Genomic DNA, 21,945 nt, shown 5'->3' with positions numbered 1-21,945 from the left:
GAAGCATCCTTAAACATATGAATACTTATGTAAACAAGTTCCTTCCGGGGTGTTCACAACATATTATCTGTTTATGCAGAGTTAATCCCTACATAGATTAAAAATGTTTCATGGATAATATCTGAGCAGTATTCAAAACTCATGTTGTGACTGAACTGAAACAGTTGTCCTTTTTAAACTGTACGGTTCTTGTAGTCAGTAAAAAATGTCCAAGTAAAATATTCAGCAATAAACATGCAAAACTTCTGCTATGTTGAGCTCAGTGGCTGATGTATAGAATGTGGTATGTTTTATTAATTACAGATCAATGACAAAATGCAGGAAGTGCCTGGAAACGAAGTAAATGTTCCCACTTCACAAACCTCAAGATTGTAGAAGTGAAATTCCCTTTTTTGAGTCAAGGAGAGGTCACAAATATATCTTACTATTTATCCAACATGGATGTAACATCTGTGTATTTAGGATGTTACAAGCTATTATCGCCAGTTGTCTATATTTCCATGCCATTTCCTGTAGAAATTCAAAGTGCACGAAACAGATTATTATTTAAGTATGTAAATAAGATACAGCCCACACACATTGTTCAATCTTCAGTTTGCTCAGGTTTGTGTGTGTGTGTATTTGTGTGTGCGCGCGTGTGTGTATGTATGTGTGTGTGTGTGTGTGTGTATGTGTGTACAGGCTCAGGGCTGGGATTTCGGGTTAAATATTCAAAATGGCGGACGGAGGAGCAGCGAGTCAAGATGAGAGTTCAGGACCAGGTAATGATTACAGCATTTTACATATTCATACTCATATTCAAACCGTGGTAGAATTTATGAAAACGCCATACAGATGAAACGCAGATTGACTAAGAGAACGAGATGGTAATGAGCGCTGTTTGAATTTACGCTCAGCTAGCCAACTGTAATTTGACATAGCAGGAAGCGAGCTATTGCAGTACGACGACAAATTACATGGAAACATGCCTCCCCCCTTTGTGTGATTAGACGGCTGTACGCCGCTACATATTCATACCTCTGTCGACAAATACAATTTAGCATATTTTATTAATAATCACCGACGTGACCCTGGTTCAGATATGTCCTGTTTAGATATTTCACTAACACAGTTTGACTGAAATCAGTATGCTAGCAAGCTAGCGTTAGCTCGCCTGCTAGCGCTCGGCTTTGTGTTGATGCACAGCGGTGTGAAGCTTTTGAACGGGCTTTGCATATTCATTTTAGCCTGCCGAGCAGCGGCTGGCTAGCTTATTTTCAAGTGTTGTTTTTTTGCGGGTAAATATCCAATGATGAGTGAAGACATTCTTTTGTGATATACCGTGTCAGCTCGGTTTGCCTGTGCTCAACGTGATTATTTAGCAGAGCGTTTTCCTCCTCCAGTCTTTTGTGCGGGGCGCAGCCGAGCTACAGTAGCCTGTTGTGTTATTCATGCGGGCCTGCCTGAGCCAGAGTGCGAAGTTCAGCATATTCTATCAACCGACGAGGAGCGGGGGCTCATCTGGCACAATCAATGCATGTCAACACAGGCGTTTGTGATCGAGGGGCGTTCTGAAAATCAGACATCGTCTGCTAAAACCAGAAAGGTTGTTCCCCTGCTGTGTTACCGTTCTCTAACTTGCTCCAGTGGTGTGGAGGCTAACTTACCGTTAGCGTTTCGTAAACGCTGAGCAGACTCGGCGCGTTCGTCAGGTGAAGGTGTGGCGTCAGTGTTTGTGTATTGGACACAGTTTGCTTTAGGCTGGGCGCCTTTTAACTTGAACCGGGGGTAGTTTGAGCTGCTAGTCGATCGTATTAAAATATTTGATATGTTTGTACAACGCTGTAATGCACCTGAAAGAGTAGTTTCGAAACTTCCAAGCTGTGGTCGTTCCAGTAGTTTGAGCCTGGTGTGTGTACTAAGACTATACCTGTGTAGTCGTGAGGCCCACTTCCGGAAGGCCACATTAATAACAGGCATTCTTACCCTATCACCATTCACTCTGCGGGTTTCATGACTGGGCAAGACTCAGCTTGATGGCTCTGGTTTTCTCTCCTTGCAGTTAAGTTTATTTAGAGCAGGGGTGCCCAAACTTGAAGGGGCAAAACTAAAACTCAGCAGTGTTCTTGAAGTGATAAATGGTTACTTAGGTCCCAAGGTCCGTTAGTTATATATTATTTTAGTCGTAACACTATGTATTCTGATGAATTTACTTTATAAACTGAACCTTACAGTGTTGGCCTCCACAGTCCCCAGTGGTCATTCCTGGTTCAAAGAAACTATTGTGAAGTCTCTTCAGACTACAGGTCTTTGTTGTGTTTTGCACAGGAACATCTTTTACACACCCCCCCCCCCCCCCTCCATTTTAAGTCACTCTTACACTGAAAGGTGTGCACGCTATCGCAATGTCTGAGTAACTTAACCTTTTGAAAATTAATGATTTTAACAGATTCTGACCATGATGTGTGGAAAGGCTGAGGGAGACCTGCCTATAGCGTCTTTGCAAGTCAAAACAGGACATGGAATGAGGCTCGTTTCTGTGCTTCACTTGTTTTGATAATTAAATTCAGTCTCATATATTATGAGCCTGAAACATTTACAATGTATTGCATTGTCATTCCAACATAATAAAACCACACTAAACCTCTTCTCAGGCTGGGAATCCCAGTATTCACAGAAGTATCAGTTTCTTGTTGTGTTGGTAAAACTAAATACCTGTCCATTATTCTAAGGCAGTTAAAAAAAAGAGTAATTTTAAATCACTGCATTAAGTTTCTGTTTTGTTTGTTTCTTAGCCCGTCTGGAACTGTAGAGCATGCACTCTGGAAAAACAGCCTTGCTTCCTTACGAAAAAATACAATTGACTTATTAAACTGTTCAACTTAAAGAACAGATGAGAACAAAATTTGCATCCTCACATGCTACTTTTCCTCATTTAATCAGTTTTACAGTTCCACCCTCATTCCAGCCTTGTAGTTCCATCATGAATATTCATCGATGTAAACACAGTTGTTATGAATAATGCATCATTGGCAGTAATAAATTCAGGACATGCCATCTCAAAGTACTGAGAAGGCCTGCATGAAGGTTCTCTCCAGTCACACAAGGCTTTTTACGTTGGCGGAAGAAAATCATAACCAAAAAATGCTGTATGGTGTGTGCAAAACCGATAACAGCCTGTCTCTGCTGATCTGTTGGAGAGTGAGACATTCATGAGTAAACAATGCAAAACAGCGCTGCCTTTTATCCAGCACAAAGCAAACTAAAACAGACAATTGACTGCAGGATAACAGGGACATACTGACTTGTCACATGCAAGCATGTTTACCGAATGTGGCAATTTAGGCTTCATACTATTGTAGGGTCTTTTAGAACATGAGTGCATATGTTTCAATTCTGTAAATCCTGCCTTTTGATGTGTTGTATCACATAAATGCATCAGAAGTACTAAGAAGAGGTTTGTACTGCCTGTTAAGGGAAACTTGTATTTTTTGCAAAAGCAGCCACTGATGTTTTCTTCATTTTGCCCTCATCCATCTCTTCTCTACTCAGTGTACCACCCCATGATGTAATTTGTTGCACGGAGTTGTGAATGAGTTGTGTACGTAGTTAATCTACAGGTTGTTGTCTGTACCAAGCAACAACAGCTATGTTGTCCCTCCCCTGTCTCTTGTATTATTAATAACCTCAGCAAATATTAGCTAGAATTTCATTAAAGATTTTAGATAAACCGGGCAGTAGTTTATGACCTGGTGAAGGTTGTGCGGAGGCATCAGAAAATATCGCGAAAAATGTGTGCCTAAGTATACAAAGATGAGGCAAAAGTTTGAGAAAGTTGCAGAGAACATTCAGATCTGATAAAGTATAATTTGTTCATATTACAAGAAAGTGAGCTCTGCAGTTTGCCGACTGTTGTAGTGACTGTGTCCTCTGCGTGTGCTGATAGGAAGGATTTAAATAGTCCCTCCTGCATCTACAAACCCATCTTTCATTTCGGTAAATTTCACACCTTCCATGTAGATATTTGACTAATGAGCTTAAGAGATTCTACAGTAGCTTACAACGGCCCCTGCATCTAATATTTAGTCTCAAAGGCCGCATATTACTGCGAATACAGTGTCAAAAACAAATATGTTCAAAATGTACTGAGTTTTTCTCCTCTGTAAGTGAGATTTTTCAAAAGAGATTTCTCACATTTTTTCTGAAAGGTTTTTTCTAATTACATGGCGTGACTCATTTTTAAACATGAACTCCTATGAATTCTTAAAATAACTATGTAGTTTCATAATGACTCACTATTAAAGCAACCAGCATTCTTCTTTTACAATGACAGGTTTTTAACATAGGTTAGACTTGACTTTAACTCGCTAAGTGTCTCTCCAGTGTTTGCCAGCTGACTTCAGGTATTATCTGTTGAGAACAGACATGACTTCCTCGCCGTCTCATGATGGCGGGGCCACAGGTCCACTGCTGGTTTGAGCACTGCCTTTTCTGGTTATTAACACAACTGCTAGTTTTGCATGATGTGTTCAATCATTGGTCACTTAAAAATATTCCTCGTCCTCCTCACTGTGAATGTGCTGTGTATGTGTCAAGCCTGTGATGGTCTGACGCCTTAACACAGCCACTTAATGATATTTTATGAGGAAAAGTGTGTTTATTTTTGTGGGGGAAAAAGTGATGTGTGACTTAGAAATGTTCATTTAAATGCAAGCACTAAGGCAAATTGTAATAATGGGACAATATCTCAGAATAGCATGATATACGTATTTCTGTTTCTTCAAAATTTCCTGTGCGGTGGCAGCAGTGGACTCCTGTAATTGACGGATTTTAGAAGCTACTCTCAATTGTTAGTATATTTGTAATGATCTGCATTGATCTCGGAAGATTTACTGTTTGGTATTAATTTCCTCAAAGAGAAAGATTATCTTTTGTGACCTCACACTTCCCGTCTGTTTTAACTCGGGCTAGTCTAGATGTGGACGAGCTCTTGATGTATTCAGTGTGTATGATGGACAATATAGGCAGTTGAGGAGAATGTGGATGTGCTAATTAAGTTTTTGCTCTGTCTCATGCTGAATCTCCCCGCTCACATTAACTGCTCTCTAGTATTCAGCCAGCCTTCCCACATAACGGCACTAATGAGATACCTGTTTAAAATTCTCCATGCAGGCTAATTGTCTACAGCATTGTTCCACAGCAGGGTTTTCAAACCATTCAACCCAGTAACTGTACAAGTGCACTGCTGAATACTGCCTTTGCTTTCACCTCTCCTTTGTTTTTTCATTTGGTCGTATGATGTGGTTGTCAAAGAGGTCAGAGCAGACTAATCTCTTGACCTCTCAGACAGAGTTCATTGGAATGACCTCTTTAAAACTTTTGACACTAGTGTGGCATCTGTAAGCCCTACAGTAGCCACTTTGTTAAACAAAAGGCTGCAGTCAGACTCAACCTTGCGTAGTTTGGAGGGATCAACAGCAGAGAGCGGTGTGGAGCATAATGCAGTCTTTACTGTCTGGGATAGTAACTGCCAAACAAGCTATATTTCATTACTGCCATGTGATGTACTGAATAGCTTTGCTAATGTGACAAAAATAACAATCATCGCATCTTGGCATTGTATCCCCATTATATGGTCATGGGTAAAATAAGCACTAACAGGACTGCAAGCAAGGCTGACCTTTGGATGTGTTTCTTATTGCAATAGTAGGAACAGAACGTGTTTATTTTCATCCAGCTTAACATATAACAAAAACGTGATTATTCTCCTGAACACTGTAAATAATTAGAAAGAGATTAGCTGCTATTTTAGCCAAAACTACCAGCTACGACAACCAGCCCCCCACTGGTCGGAGAGACTGCATCACCTTTAAAATGCCTTTGTGATGGGAAAACAAGGTAGCATGTGATCAGAGTCAAAAACCAAAGTTGCAAGTGACTGAAAGCTCTACAAGTGGTTGCAGTACATAGCCACTTGTAGACTCAGTGGGACATTGCGGTTATTGGCATTGAGGAGGACTTTTACAGTGTATATCAAGACACAACATTGCTTGCTGACTGAAGATTTGTGTCTCTCTTTGTCACACTGCCGTGTCCGTTAAAGGTCTGCATGTCTTTCAGCATGTCCTGTTAACACCACCGTGCCCTTCTAGTGTTGTTTGATTTGGCTGACTGGTGGTATGCAAATGCCATTCGTCAGGCAGAGGGGATAAGTGAAGAAGTTGATTAGAGTGAGGAAGAAGTTGGAGTGGAATTAGTTTGTAAGCCCCGTCCCCTGTAGACCACAATACAGGCATGCATTCCAGTCCAGTCACTGGGATTCACCGGACACATGTGCTGCCCCATAGCAGGGCTGTTCTCCCCACTGTATTAACTTGCAGAGTTGGGTGAAAATAAATTTAAAAGGGCTTCATAATGAAATACTAATGGAATGTAAAGCTAATCTAAATATGCTAATCCCCAAACACTTCATAAACATAGACAGCAACCTGCCCGCCACCCACTCGTTGGAATTGCTCGCTGTGGAATGCTTTAGCCACAGGGGGTCTTGCAGTAATGACAGGCTTGTGATGGATTAATGTGGAGTTATTTATTTCCGATTGAGCGATTCCCCCCTCCCTCTCATAACACACTCCCCCTTCCCATTTTAGCAGTTGGACCCAGTGTCATTGAGTTCTGGAGATGCTTGGAATGAGCAGTCTTTTCTATTAATGCGAACATGCCCAGACCACCGCCAACAGGCCTCACACTGCATTCTGGGATATCTATAGCCCTTTACCTGCTCTCAGCTAATTAATTTTTAGCTATGCGCTCACACAATAATTGGTCGTGTGCTGCTCCTTTCCCTCCCTCTGCTGCACTGGTTTGAGCACTTTGCCTGTCATCCTTATTCCCCTGTTTTTTATCGTCTTCCAAAAGCCATCCAATTAATATGCTAATGAGATGATAAATATTTATAGGGGTTTAAATTATGCAGAAAGCTTTCATTTCATCCCGGTGTGAAATGCGTCGCTCGCAGGACTTCAAAGCCTTGCATTGCTAACGAGGAAGAGGAAGATTTGCATACGGCTTTAATCAGCTGAATACTGATTATGCTTCATTGTAGAGTTGGAGGGGTGGGGGGGGGGGCAGGGCTGGCGGAGGCTGCCAGCTGCACTTGTCGTTTGTTTCATTCCAGTAAGAGAGGGAGAGGGCGAACTTTTTCAGAAGTACTGACAATCTTGGCACACAAGAGAGAGAGAGAGAGAGAGGGAGGGAGGGGAAGAGGGAGAGCAAGTACACGTTAGACGAGAGAGGGGCAGAGCTATAAGAAAAGAAATGAGTAAGAGTGCAGAGTTAGGAACTGAGAGCTGTTTGCCTAAACCCTGTTGGCTTTCCCAGTGTGCGTATCCCAGTGTTGTTCAGTGAACCGTGTGGTGGACAGTGCTACTGTGTTTGTGTGTAGCTCTGGTTTTGTATTGAACTCTGCTCACTGACCAGTGGAGAGTGAAGAGAGGGAGGAGTGGGAGGAGGAACAAAGTGCCGGACGCCCTGTCGGTGGGTTTGCCCGGCAGAGGCAAATTTCCTTGATAGGCTCTGCAACCATGCTAGAAAACACGGGTGGAGCAAAAGCGGGTGAGTTTTTGATGAGGTTATGATGGAGCGTAGCTAAGTTTGCTTTGTGTCCTCTTCTGAATCACGACAGGCTTATCTGACACACTTTGCATTGCATTGCATTTTTGGGGGGGGGGGGCAATAATGTGACATCAGTTGTGATTCTAAATTCCAGTGACTGCAAATAGAGCTAGGTGATTATATTTGCTGCTTTGAATGGAGGCAGTGAAAGTACCATATTGTGGAGAATCATACAGTTGTGGGATATACGCTTCTAAAAGTGAGAATTCTCCTCAAGTCATGTTTTGAAATGATGTTTGAACCAAGTGTGAGGGTGTCTCATTGGCTCTGTCTTCCTCTTCCAGATGTTAAAGTGAATAATCAGTCAGAACCTACTAAATGTGCAATGGAAACTGGTGACAGGAACACCGGTGAGTGTTTTTTTTCTGCTTTTTTTCCTCTCATTTCAGTGCTGAAATTAGAATGGCAGACTTTTACACACTCATTCAACAGGTTTCAAATTCATAGCCAAAAATTTACATTGGAAAAAGCTCACGACTGTCCACCCTTTGTACCACTGACTCACGCCTCTAAAGGAGCAGCTCTCTTTTTGTCAGATAAAGTGTTTACCTCTCAGGGCAGTTTGCTTCACTTGCTCGCATCACACTAATTTGCTGTTTCTCAGTGCTTCAGTGACTCTGTGATGCAAATGAGCTGAGAAAAGATTCACTGCGTGATTTTGTTATTTTGAAATTGATATTAATGTTACTGCATGCTCCCAAATAAGCCCGTTGGTTCAACCGTGTGATAACTCATCTGCATGTACTTCCTGTGTTTGTTTTTCTTCATTGTTCACCTGTATACTTCTTAACTGCTTTGTGTTCCTCTTTTGTCCTCATGTTGTCAAGTCGCGAAAACAAAAACACATCTTTGAAATGCTCCAGTTTATGAACTGTATTTTCTGTGTGTAGGAATCCAAACCAATGGATTGGACTTTCAGAGGCAGACGGTGCCAACCACAAGTGCAATCACTAATGCACATGCACAAGCCCTCCTCCAACAGGTAACACATGAAGTATAGCATCACACAACTACACATTTAACCTGAAGTAACTTAAAATTCTGGTTTCTGTGGGAGGAGCAGATGTCGTTGATAATGTAGTTATTTTAGATGTTTAGGGATTTCAGCGGCTGTGAATATGAATTAGATTGCATCCTCACTCCTCCTGCTTTGCTTGCTAGCACCCCGAGGTAAACAAAAGCAAAGTGTCAGCTCTCGAAAGCAAAATGAGCTCAAACTGATTCCCATGTAATGACACAGAGTTGAGTTTAATGGTGAAAGAAGGACTTAAGTTTAAATAGAGGTTTGCTCATCTGCACTCATATATGCACAAGTAAAAAGAGTTCATTTAAATGAGCCTCGCTCTCCTGGTGTCGCCTGGCAACAAGGCAGATTAATCAACCCTGTATGCTAATTAACTGCTCTGCGGTTGCCCGGAAACAGATGGCCGAGAATATGCAAATCTATGCAGAATTTACATGCACTGCATAACAGTTATTTTAATTAGCATCTCAAATCTGCCCTCCCTTCCCTTCACTCTCGTTGTCTCTGAAGGCTGCGGCACATTTTAAGTACCCACTTGCTCACTTCCTTTTCAATTCAAATCCTCTCCCTGCTCAAAGACTGAAGGCTCATTCTCAGAGAGGTGCTCAGGTAGCAGAAATTAGATGTTTATTGCATTTTCAGCTTTATGTTTTTTTCAAATTTAGACCAGTCGGGGTTTGTCTGAATTACATATTCTGTCAAATATTTACAGAGTCAACAATGTATGCCTCTAGGAAGGTTTCCACTAAGCCCCGCTCTTTGCTTTACCTCCACTAGTCTAATTCGGAAGACTCGAATGCTCTTCCGACCTCCGTCCAGCAGAGTGTATTGCCTCAAACCCAGCTAATGTTGGCCGGGGGACAGATTGCTGGAGTAAGTGGCCTGTTGCCTCATTGATCTGAGTGAAAACCTGGTTGTAGCCATGTGTCCGTGGTGACACCTCCAGACATTTAACACTCACTGAAAAAGTTGGAGAAGAAGTGATCGCTTTTCCTTATTCTGTGACTAAGTCTGGCGTCCCCTCTGCTTGTTCATCACTGTGGTTGTGTGGCTATTGTCTAATTCCTCCTAAACCGTTTGGACATAGTCCTTGTGTATCTCATGGCCAGGCCAACCACTTGTCACACTGGCTACATTTCACATCCATGGTCTCTCATTTATAGCTCAAGCCATCCAGTAGCTGCAAAGATCAGTTGGGTTGAATTCAGCTGTTTTCGATCCATGGGATTGTAAATGTTTACTGTGCATGTGTATATGGGTTTGACTGCCATCAACATGCTCATTTGCACTCGCTCAGCTGCATGAGTCGCCTGTCTAGACTCATTAGTGTCGTTGTGATAGCTGAAGTTTCAACACTACTTTGATACCTTTGTGAAAAGTTAAATTCAACGGAGAAATGTGCATAAACTGTCAGCACTTTGATCTGTATACAGCAAGATGGTAAATCTCTCAACTGTATGGATGTGAACTGTCAAACTGGCATCATAAAAACAAATAATCAGAACGTGAAAGGAACTCTGCAGTCTAGATGTTGACGGGGTAACTGGAGCAGCTGTTTTAATAGCTGCTGATAAGCTCCAAACCCCGTAAAATGTTGCAAACGCTTTGCAAGTTAGTCATCAGTATGTCCAATGTTAAACTTTACAGAGGTATCAAAGCCAAAAGTAAAATACTGTTGTTACACTAACTCATCCAGTGCTACTTAAACTGAGTTATATTGATATTATTTCATGTTTTTCTCTATAATATAATCTGTCTGTCTCTGTGGCTCCTCAGTTGACCTTGACCCCAGCGCAGCAGCAACTGTTGATCCATCAGGCCCAAGCTCAGCTCCTGGCTGCAGCTGTGCAGCATTCAGCCAGCCAGCAGAACAGCACCACTGGGGCCAGTATCTCAGCCTCCGCAGCCACACCCATTACCCAGCTACCCCTGTCACAGCCCATCCAGATCTCTCCCGTAAGACCCAATCATGCAGCCGACAGTTCTTTTTTTTACCAGTCATACTCGCATATTATTTATGCTAATGTGTGTAAAGGGGCAGCCCTGAAATGAACGTTCCCTCTGCTGGTCAAGATAGGTGCATGCTCGTTTTGAACAGCTGGCTCAAAATGGCAACAAAAATGGGGATAACAGGAGTTATAGGACGAGGAGTAGTTTACTACGAAAGTACATATGAAGGTTAACGAGTCGGCATGTCGGGAAAGTAGATCATGATGCAGACGCAAAATGCTGTTGTGAGGTTCTTTGAAGAAAGGGGATCTCCTCCTCTGGGAGAGACTGTAGGCTGAAGGTGGTGCTTCCAGAGCTGCACCCACAGAACCCTGGTAAAACCTTCATTCATCATGGAGTCCCTGCAACATAGAGCAGACACCTCCCCACACCTGGGTTCACGTCAGGAAACCCTGCAGGCAACGTAACATATCAGCTTATATGCATACAGATTTTACCTTTTATTCATTACTTTTTGTTGAGTTTCAAACCAGCAATGCCAGCCGAACTGATGAGATGAGCTTGTCATTAGCTCTCTTTTGAGACACATGTAAATGATGCTGGAACTTGTTAATGTAGCCAGTCAAATTCTGACGGCGGTCAGGTTGGACCCACAGACCTTTAAGTAATGGTATGCAGCAAATCTTGAGATCCACACCTTGTTGTTAGTGGAGACTTATTATAGTCTATGGTCTGGCATCTGGCTGTTAGTCGCCCACACTTTTTGAATGGATGGACCTGAAAATCCTGTTGTTTGCACTCAGCTGTTGAATCTATAAGACAAAGCATGTTGCTTCCAGAATGCCTCATCACAATCCGGTATCTTATGCAGGTCTTCTGTTTGTGACACATGTATGTCATAGGAGTTCCTAGTGGTGCATTGATGTAATTCTATTTAGCCAGTTTCCTTCTGATGGTGATGTTTGTGTTTCAGCAGCTACAGCAGCAGAATCTCAGTCTGCCACAGTTTGTTCTGGTGCAGCCCGGCCACCCGATCGCCACACCACTGCAGCCCACTCAGTTCATCATCTCACAGACACCGCCGCAGGCCCAGCAGAGTAAGCACAACACGAGTTATAGTGTTTGATCAGCTTGTAGAATTAGGAAAAGACTTGGATTCCAAATATGGTATAATGTAATAGTCTTTTTATCTTCCCTCCCTCGGCTGTGTTTCACTCTGCAGGCATATTGCAAGCCCAGAGTCTTCTAAATCAACTACCTCAAAGCCAAGCTAACCTCCTGCCAACTCAACCGAGCATCACCCTCGCAACTCAGGTCGGTTATGATGCAAGCAGCACCATTAAAATCTGAAGATACATTGTGGCTATACTGTTTTTATCAGTAAATGATATAATTACATCAAAAAAACAAGATTTTAAGATTGACCCAAAACATTATCCCACATCTGTATTGCTTATGTTTGAATTCCCTCCCAATCTTAGAGAGTATAATTACATGTTGTATCCTGCAGCCTGCAACTCCAACCCTCACAACAGCAGCCACACCTATCCAGCCCCTACCCCTCAGTCAAACACCCCCAAAACGGCTGGATACCCCCACTCTGGAGGAGCCCAGTGATCTGGAGGAGCTCGAGCAGTTTGCCAAGACCTTCAAACAGAGGCGCATCAAACTGGGCTTCACACAGGTGTGTGTAGAACTGAATAATACTTGATCCGTCATGAAGGGTTCACCATCATACTCTCTGTACAGCAACCCTGGACTAATATTGTAGAAAACCAGATAGTGGACACTTCCCTAGATCGCCAAATCTACAGAGCACATTTCTTTCAAACTTTATAAACTCTACTTGAAGGCTTAGAAGGGACCCTAGACTGCTGGTTTCATATGTCAAATGTCATCGTACTACACAAAAGTCTCCTGAAGGCCTTATCTGTGACATGCAACTGGATCTGAAATATTATTATATTACCCCCATAAAGCACAAAGAAAGAAAGATGTCTTCACAGATGTAGTACAGATATGTTATTAATCACATACATCCTGTATTCATGCTAGTCTGTTCATTCTTGGCCTGTCTTTCTCCCTCTCCTTCACCAGGGGGATGTTGGCCTGGCCATGGGGAAGCTGTACGGAAACGACTTCAGCCAAACTACGATCTCTCGCTTTGAGGCCTTGAATCTGAGCTTTAAGAACATGTGTAAACTCAAGCCATTGCTGGAGAAGTGGCTCAACGATGCAGGTTTGTCCCTGAACCAACTTGAGCCGCTGGCATAAGGCGCCATGAGCACTGCCTATGGAGCCGTCCTCGCATCTGTGCTGTGGGAAACCTGTGTGTCTTTATGTTGTCTTTACCTGCCTCTCCTTCCTTTGTGTCGGTGCTGTTTGTGCAGAGAACCTGACATCTGACCAGGCCCTGTCCAGCCCCAGTGCCCTGGGCTCTCCAGGCATGGGCATAGAGGGGATCAACCGCAGACGGAAGAAGAGGACCAGTATCGAGACCAACATCCGAGTGGCCTTAGAAAAGAGCTTTCTGGAGGTGAGAAACCAGCGTTAGCTTTAAAATTCAAGAGGTTAACAAAACTGATCCAGTTTGTGAAAATGACTAATAACCTGAGAATTAGCTGTCACCATTTGTTGCTGAAAACAAAGGCAATGTACTTACCAATAGACACAGGATTGTTGGAAATTTACTGAACATATTGATGATGGAGGAGCAGCAGATTAAGAGGCAGGTGTAAGTAATCTGGTAAATAATCCCAGGAGATGTGATGGGAGTGAATGACTTGGACTCCTCAGTGCTGACAGGGAATTCCTGGCTTCTTTGCCCTCTTCAAGCAGAACCAAAAACCTACCTCTGAGGAGATCACCATGATCGCTGACCAGCTCAACATGGAAAAGGAGGTGATTCGGGTCTGGTTCTGCAATCGCCGGCAGAAAGAGAAGAGGATCAACCCCCCCAGCACTGGCAACAGCGGAGGAGGCACCCCCATCAAAACCATCTTTACACCCAGTAGTCCTTTGGTGAGGATTGACACTTTTGCTCCTGAAGGTTTTTTTCTTTCTTTCTTGACATGAAGGAAATGCAGTCTCAATTTAACACTTTTTTTTGGCTGCCTTTTCATGACAACTAGATCTTTGTGAGTTGTTTTATGTGTTCTATAGCCAAAGCTGCTATAACAAAACCTTTATTATGCTTGTGTGTGACTCACTCACACTCATCTCTTTGAACGGTCCCTCCTGTTTTCCAGGTGGCCAGCACAGCAAGCCTGGTGAGCAGTCCGACTATTAACACACCCACCACTCTGACTGTAAACCCAGTGATGCCTCTCACCAGCACCAGCGTCTCCAGTTTATCTTTCACAGGTGTGTGTGTATGTGTGCGTGCGTGCTTGACTGAGCGCATTTGTTTTGGTCACAAGACACGATGATTGAATTAAATGTATGCTCTCTCAAATAAACCCTAATGACCTGCCCTCCCTCAAAGGCACGACAGTCGGCGCCACAAATACTGCATCCGTCATCTCCACTGCACCGCTGATTACCACAGCCACCAGCTCTCCATCTTTAAGCCCGTCACCGACGAGTATTCAGCCCACGACCACAGAGAGTAAACCTGGCACTCAGGCGCACACCATTGTCACCCAGGCTCCGACATCCATAGCCACCTCTCTGGGGACGGGTCAGGTGATGGTGGCAGCTCCAGGGCTGTCTGCAGCACTGCAGGGTGCTGCCCAGTTACCCACCAGCGCAAGCTTTGCTGCCATGGCTGCTGCTGCAGGACTAAACCCAGGCCTGATGGCCTCCTCTCAGTTCACCCCAGGGTTAGTATTATTCCTGGTCACTTAAGTCCTCTCATGATCACTGGTGTGGATTTCACTCATTATCTGGTGTTTTTGTGTGTGTGTCTGTGTCTGTGTCTGTGTTTGTGTGTGTGTGTGTGTGTGTCCCCAGGGGTGCCCTGCTCAGTCTGACACCTGGTGGCCTTGGCAGCGCACTGAGTCCTGCCCTCATGAGTAACAGCACCTTGGCAACTATCCAAGGTGTGTATCATCATTGTGGCAATTACAGTACTAAGTTGAAAGTATTGAAAAGTTTGGTGCATTGAGATTTCTTGGGGGGGGGGGGGGGGGGGCACGCTTTGTGTCGCCTTTAACCTCAATGTTGTTCTGGAGTCGAATTTAACCTAATTTCAAAAGTATGTTTTTTTTCTCAAAATTATATTTTTATATCAGTTAAATCTTTTGACCATAAATTAAAAAAAAAAAGTAATCTAGAACTTCTGGTAATAAACTCGAGTAAAGTCAACTCAAAGGGTATAACAGAATTTGCTAATAATATCTAATTCATTCCTTATAAACTGCCATTCCTAATCAACAGTCGTTGTCAACTTGAAGACAGCACAAAATTGTGCAACAACATCTTATAACAGTCAGACAACTTATTCGACTTCTTAGGGTTAATTACCGCATCACTTTGAGACCCAGAAAGTCCTCAGCCTATAATTCAGAACATTTGATATGGAAGATCACACAAGACTCCCTAGGAAAGCTATTAATTAATTAACAGTCTAATAAATTAAATGGCATAAATTTCTGTTAATTGATGGTCGATTTAATAGTATGTGATTAAAAACTACACAAAATGAACAAAAATGCACTTAGAAAACGTCCATCACAGGGTTTTGGTGGTAAATCATTACACTGACTAAAGTCCAGATCCCCTCCAGACATGATATAAAATATATTATGTTACTCTGCCTGGAATTACAATTTACGCCTGATGGTTATTCCACTAAAAAGTTAATTCATGTCATTAAAATTATATCTTCTCCTTATCCTCATTAAAATCCCAGAATCTATGAATATGCAAATACCGTTCCTTTTAAAAAGGTCAGCTGTAGGACACAAGACGTCTTTTACTTCAGTGAAAAGGCCTTTCTCAATGTTTGGCGACATTAGGTTTCAATTATCTACAGCACTCTTGTTTGAAAGGACTGGAACTCAACTACAGCTTCGTATGAGACTTGCCTCGTAATGTCAGAGGCAAAGGAGACATGTTTGACATTCATCCACCGGCGCGCTCAGGGCCACACCCTCACCAGTGCTTCTGTGGATGTAAAACTTCGATTTATTTCTCATTCGAGCCTTTCATGAATTGGTTTTGGACTCATCAGAGTTAGACTAACTCATCCACTGGTAGCACTGGTGCTACCAACTTTATCCTTTGGTTGCACAGGAACATGATTTGGTCGCACCCTTTTTTGGGGTTACATGATGGAAGTAATCAATGACTTCGCAAGTTAATAGACAGTGGCCTGAATTTACATCACTCATAAAAACACTTGACAATGCCTCGAAATGTGATATTCTCAAAATTTTTTACTTAATAACCATGTTTGCCCTGCACAGTGTATGATGTGTGTGACGTAGGAGTGATATCCACTTGCTGCGTTTCCACCATTCGAGTCAGCCCAGAGGTGCTTTGCAAGGAATACTGGACAAGTCAACATTTAACAGACGGCGTGTCAAGCTGCAGAAAGCAAATCGAGTCAGACAGGAAGTCCTCACACGCAAGGCATAGTGAATCTGCTCAACTTCCAAAATAAAACACCATGTGCAGGCACCTGAACACAAAAACAGACAGCAAAGGGCACAATATGAATATGTGCCCGACATGCACATGATAGAAACACACAAACCAAGAGACAACTGACTAATTCAGCAGAATCTGAGCTTGTTAACAAAGCTGGGCAGACAAAACACGCAGGAAATTGCAGCTTTGTGGAGGAGGGATGTGATCAGCGTTGCAGCTGGGACGTGACAAAGACGTTCCCTAGACAGAGGAGAGCGCAGGAGGGGGAATGGGAGGCTGCACTGGTGAAGGAAAAAATAACATCTGAAATTTCAAATGCTCAAAGGTCGGTCATGCACTCACGAAAATGCGACTAGGTAAAGACTGAACTCGCATACTTCCAAAACAAGCGTAGGGTTTGGTAACCAGCCCTGCTCATGTGTCAAGTTGGGTCCCGTCTCAACATTTGCTCTCTTGCTGTCGTCTCTTCAGCTCTGGCATCGAGCGGCACAATCCCCATCACCTCCCTGGATGGCAGCAACCTGCTGTTTGCTAACACCTCTGCTGGTAACACACCCAACCTGGTGACCACGCCACTCTTCCTGAACCCCCAGAACCTGTCGCTGCTCACCAGCAATCCCGTCAGTCTGGTGTCTGCCGGGGCGGGGGGGCTGCAGGTCACCACCGATGCTCATCATCAAGCCACCACGACTGCTGTGCCTGTGCAAGCCTCGACCATTACCACTGCCTCCAAGGCTCAGTGAAGCCAGTCAGGCTGCATCCTGTTTCTGCTGGTGTTCACTCGTCTCTGACACCATGTAGGGAAGCGGGAGGTCGTTAGATAGACTCTGTGCTTCACTAACTAACCACCCATCCTCCTTTCCATTCTGTCTATTATTATTTAATCCTTTTGCTCTCACCAAAAAGAAAACAACTTCACATGAGGTTGGGGTTGAACTTTATGTTTTGTATTTGGTTTCTCGTCTTTCTCTTTATGATTCTTGGATATATTTTTCCCACAAACAGTAGCCAGATGTTGGCCTGCCGCTCCTCATGAACCTTAAAAACACGCGTCCAGGAAGACAAGAACCCTGGAACCATCACGTTTTGTATATATGTCCTTCTCTTTCACTCAGAACTTTCTCTGAAGTACTTCTAACCAAAAACTTTTAACATTTTAACTATTTACTACTAATGTCACAATATTCATCATCACTAATGGAGATTTGTGTGTCACCCCATCTTCAATTATCTCTCCTGGGGTTTTTTCGTTTTTGTTGTTTTTTGACAGGCCTTGTTGTAAATCATATCAAAGTTATATTTTAGAGAGTTTTTTCCTTTATCTTTACTGTCTGTTTTTTTGACATTTTCTGAACTTTGTAAGTCTAATATTAAGTTAAGATTTAACTATCAATTTGTAATCGTGGTTATAAGGCTTTAAAAACAAGTAATAAGTGGCCGATATAAAGGTTATCATTGCTTTAAGGATCGGAGGGACCGGATGCGTCTCTCCGAGTTTCTCTTTCTGGAAACACTGAGTTTTACATTTTGCCTTGGTGGTGACGTAACCACCGAGCTTCTGTAAAATGGTGCAGATTATAGACACTGATAGAATATGACTGAAAACTTGCATCGAGAGCTTTAAAAAAAAAAAGAAAAAAAAGAAAAAGAAGAGCTGCAGACGTGCAGTCACGTGTGGGACGGAGGTTTGTTTTGGCTGGTAAAAGATGTCCGCCATGTTTGAATTGAGAAGTCTGCATGCGTTGTCTACAGCTCAGGCAGGCGCCCAGAGTTGCGTAACTGCATGATCCCACAAGGCTCTGTGGGTTGTAATCGGAGGACCTGTCGGGGTGCGTGGTCGTCATACCAACCGTATGGTGACGCTGGCTAAATGGGGTTAATGTGTTGTTGTTTGAGTTTTCTTCTGTTTCTGTTTAATAGTAGTACTGTCGTATCTACTTGTGCACAGTATCTGTACCAAAAAACTGGATTGTTGAGCTGCAGTCTGCCTGTTTTGGGAGGAATGAAATTGTCTTTTTTTTTTTTTCCTTTTTTTTTTTTTTTTCCTTTTTTTGGTCTACAGTCATTGGACTGGCTTACGTACTTTAAGATATACCAAAAATATTTGTTAAAATAATTGCTGTGTGTAGTGAGTGTAGCTTAGTCTTGTTCAATATATTTATGAGTACAGAATCTTCACCGTCAACAGAATATAGAAATGCAATATTTTGATGATCATTTTCCAAAGATTACCTTTTTTTTTTTTTTTTTTTTTTAAATTTGACAAAATGTCTCATAGCTAAACTTTTAATTGGCAGCACAACTGACCAAAAACAGAGGGATTGGCTTGGTTGGAACATGAGAAAGTAGTTTTCCTTTCACACTATTGGTTTGTCACCGGGGCCTCGCCCTGACACCTGACCCTGTGTGTTCGCAGCCATGTGATGGCTTGTTTTCACTTTTCGTTTTGGCCATGTTAGTAGCAGTTTCGGACATTTATGAAGCATTACAAAAAGAAAAGGTCTGTTTTTTTGTTTTTGTTTTGTTTTGTACTAATATTCAGCCATAAATTAACAGCTTGAACCAAAGTGGTTTTCCTCAGTAGTTGCTGTGCCTGTGCGAGCACACGAGTTGCCGTTCATATGATATCTACTCTCCACACTGCTGACAAATGATTTCCTCTCCTCCCGCCTGTCAATTCCTGATATCCCTGATGTGGTGCTGCTGGAGAAGATCACTGAAACTTAGCTTTAACAACTTGCTGCTGACGCTCCGGGTGGAGTTGAGCTGTTGACAGGCCCGCGTGCTTTCCTAAAGCTTTATGACTGCGTCCTGTGAAAAATCAGGTGTTACGGTTCGACCTTCCCCGTCTCAACTGTGCTCATTGATCTGATCATCCTCGCCACCGTTTTTTGAACCAGCATATCATGAACCAATATGCTGCTTCCCCGGTCAATCTTGAAGACTAATTTTATTAAAACCTGCCAGATCATCGTACCCAACTCAGTGTTGGGCTGAGTGCAGTTACGTGCTCCATATCCTACTAAACCCCCACACAAACCAATCATTGTTCTGCTGCTTCCAAATAACAATGAATGACCTAAACTGTAAGCAGTGCAAATTGTCTGTTATCCTCTTGTGTACTTCATTTCTGTTGTTGAATAATTATTTTGACTGAATATACCTCAGCAGCACTTAAACATAAGGTTCACCTTGAGACACCTCTGTGTATAGACCAGTGTGGAATGTATAAGTACTGTCTGGCTTGTCATTCACAGTTTATACTGATGAACCATACATAGGAACCATACATAAAATGACAACCTACTACTGCTATTTTCTAGTACTACTATTTATGGGGTATTTCCAGGTTTAGATATTATTTTGAGATCCTTCTTGCCAAAGTAAAAGCCTTTCTCTTTGCAGCTCGGCGGGTGTCTGGCTGCTCATGTTGCTGGTTTTCTGTCTCGGAGGCTTCGACCGGCCGATAGGACTGTTTGTAGTTACTTAAGCGCGTGCTAGCAAGATGAACCAGTTGCCATCGGCACCATAGGATGTTACTGAAATATTTATCTGAGGAAAGAATTAGAGAAACGATCTTTTCTTAATTCTATACATATAAATATATATATAAACACTTGTAAGATATTCATATTTTATATTTGAACCAGTATGTTATCAAGACTGAATGTAGTGTTTATCATGCTTACTCAAAAAAAAACCTCCCCTAAATCTTCCTTTTTTTTATTGCATTTTTTTTTTAAAAAACAAGACCAAAAAGTAAGAAAATAAGCCCGAGACCACGCGATGGTGGTGATGCGTGAGTCGCTGACACCTGTCTGTCATGTATAGGTGAGGTCTTTTCACCAGGAGGGGGCGCTCCTGATGGACAGGTCCTGTGGTTGGTTGGAGAATGGAGACTCTGAAGTATCTTAATCTTTTCATAGATTTTGTTTTGTTTTGTATTTTGGTTGAGTCTTGGTGGACTTGATTTGCTGTGCTGTCTTTAACAATCATTTGATTCTGTTGTTATTATTTTTTTGTAATTTTACTTTATGCCTTTAACTGTTTTGTATAGTGTGAGAGGGCAAGATCACTGGCTTTCTTAGTTTGACAAAGAAGATAAACATTATCATTTATGCCTTATTGTTACGTAGAAGACATGAGCATTGTAGCATTATTGTTTGTTTAAGTGTGTGTGTGTGTGTGTGTGGGTGTGTGTGTGTGATTGTGAGAGAGCACTTGAGAGGCGAGCTTCCCCTCTGGCTCAGCGTTGAACTCACCCAGTGCATTGTTGGGCATTTGGAGTGTGGGATGATTATGTTGCTACCTATGTTTTTTAGGTGTGACTCGGGACAGGTCGCTGATACCTGTAAGAAAAGCTTTACTAATAATTCCAGCAGGTGGTTGTGTGTGTCTGTGTGTGTGTGTGTGATTGTGAGTATCTTAAAAACAGAGAATAGAGACAGCAGTCTGCAAACCATTATGGTGCATCCTCCCATCTTCCAGCAGATGTTTATCAGTGATGGGTTTTTTTAGATACTTTTCATAGAGAGGGAAGTTCACCGAGCTTCTAAGCGAGCCAGTTTTTGGTTTATAAAATTGAAACAGCAGTTTGTGGTGTTTCATCTCTACTTGTGATCTACTTAGCACTAGCTTTGCTCTAATGCTTTATTTTCGTGACGTGATCTTGATATTTCAGGCAGATCAGTCGTACGTTATCATATTGACCCACCACACTGGTTTGCTGGTTTGTAACGTTGATAAATGAAGTGCGGCGCACCAGGCGAGGCAGAAGGAGCTGTTGTATACCTCATTTCTAACTCAAAACTGAGTGAAACCTGCTTTAATCTACTAAAGAAATAAGAAAAAAATATTTAGACACAAACGTGTCACGAGAGAAGCCCATTCACACCCGTACCTCCCGAAAAAGGCCTCCACTAGGGGCAGGCGGAATACATACCAGCACTCACGAATGTTTCCTTTCTTTCCTTCACAGTTCGGTGTTCTGATGCTGCACGCTGATATATTTCAGCCTTATATAGAAATGACTAATAAATGTTTTGTTTCCTTTGCGTTCAGTTGAAAAGATTTCACTCCTGAAAAGCTCCAAAAAAAATTCTACGACATGTGTTTTAACACCTTATTTTATGTTTGACAATCCTGTTTGTTTTCATTTCCACTGGTATGTATACGTCCTCCCTCACGGCGGTGTGCGCTGTCACAGCTAGCTCCCACGTTCCCACGGTAACAACATAAACCAAAGACTTCTATTTGATTGTATATGAACGAGAGCGCCCCCCTCCCCAGCCCCTTGCCTCACTGCTCAGCATCAAATCCCCAGCTGCACACTCACCGCTGTAGTCTGCTTTTTCTGCATGCGAATGTGTATCAGCCCTCTGGAGAACACTTGGCGTGGTCACTGCAGCATTTTCGGTGCCTGTGGGTTGGTGGCTTGGTGGGTGGGGTGGGCGGGGGGTGTGAACGGGACTGAGCAGGCTTCTCCGACAGACACGTCAAGGAACCAATCTGGTGATAGCTGGGTGGTGTTTGTTAATACACACTGAGGGTTAATCCTGTGCACACTGTAAATGCTCAGGACTCCGTCTGTCTTGAGCACTGTTGCTAGGGTCCACTTGTTTCCTCGTATCCACTCTCCCTCTCTTCCTCAAGGACTTAGGTGAAAATGCCTCTCGCAGTGCGTCTGTCTCTTCCTCATCTGTCCACTGGAGGACATTATTCTGTTG

General features: G+C 42.8%; 1 protein-coding gene across 9 annotated transcripts; it reads left to right on the top strand.

Annotated features, from left to right (window-relative positions):
* Positions 1–715: 715 nt before the first annotated feature.
* Positions 716–21,656, top strand: pou2f1b (POU class 2 homeobox 1b). Of its 9 annotated transcripts, none has more exons than XM_086220392.1 (15): positions 716–761; positions 7,938–8,003; positions 8,544–8,635; positions 9,455–9,550; positions 10,454–10,633; positions 11,604–11,724; positions 11,850–11,941; positions 12,138–12,311; positions 12,725–12,866; positions 13,009–13,163; positions 13,463–13,648; positions 13,876–13,990; positions 14,112–14,448; positions 14,579–14,667; positions 16,691–21,656. In XM_086220392.1, the coding sequence occupies exons 1-15, from the start codon at positions 716–718 to the stop codon at positions 16,960–16,962; spliced, it is 2,163 nt and encodes a 720-aa protein (XP_086076518.1). In that variant the 3' UTR covers positions 16,963–21,656. The 9 variants fall into 9 exon arrangements, with proteins under 9 accessions (XP_086076518.1, XP_086076521.1, XP_086076520.1 ...); XM_086220395.1 differs by having other exon boundaries at positions 11,601–11,724; positions 13,018–13,163; positions 13,466–13,648; XM_086220394.1 differs by having other exon boundaries at positions 11,601–11,724; positions 13,018–13,163.
* The last annotated feature ends 289 nt before the right edge of the window (positions 21,657–21,945 follow it).

This window comes from Aulostomus chinensis, chromosome 12 (assembly GCF_037954235.1).
Source record: "Aulostomus chinensis isolate RoL2024-O1b breed Wild chromosome 12, RoL_Achi_v1.0, whole genome shotgun sequence".
NCBI classification, from domain to species: domain Eukaryota; kingdom Metazoa; phylum Chordata; class Actinopteri; order Syngnathiformes; family Aulostomidae; genus Aulostomus; species Aulostomus chinensis.
Note: the sequence above shows the minus strand (reverse complement) of the source record. Positions and strands in the feature narration are given on the sequence as shown.

What these genes read in the sequence shown, in the direction of transcription:
- pou2f1b (XM_086220391.1), top strand. Translation starts at nt 716, where the DNA reads ATGGCGGACGGAGGAGCAGCGAGTCAAGATGAGAGTTCAGGACCAG. An exon ending in CCGGGGGACAGATTGCTGGA is followed by an intron (nt 9,551 to 10,453) that starts GTAAGTGGCCTG and finishes GTGGCTCCTCAG; the next exon opens with TTGACCTTGACCCCAGCGCA. An exon ending in GCATCACCCTCGCAACTCAG is followed by an intron (nt 11,942 to 12,137) that starts GTCGGTTATGAT and finishes TGTATCCTGCAG; the next exon opens with CCTGCAACTCCAACCCTCAC.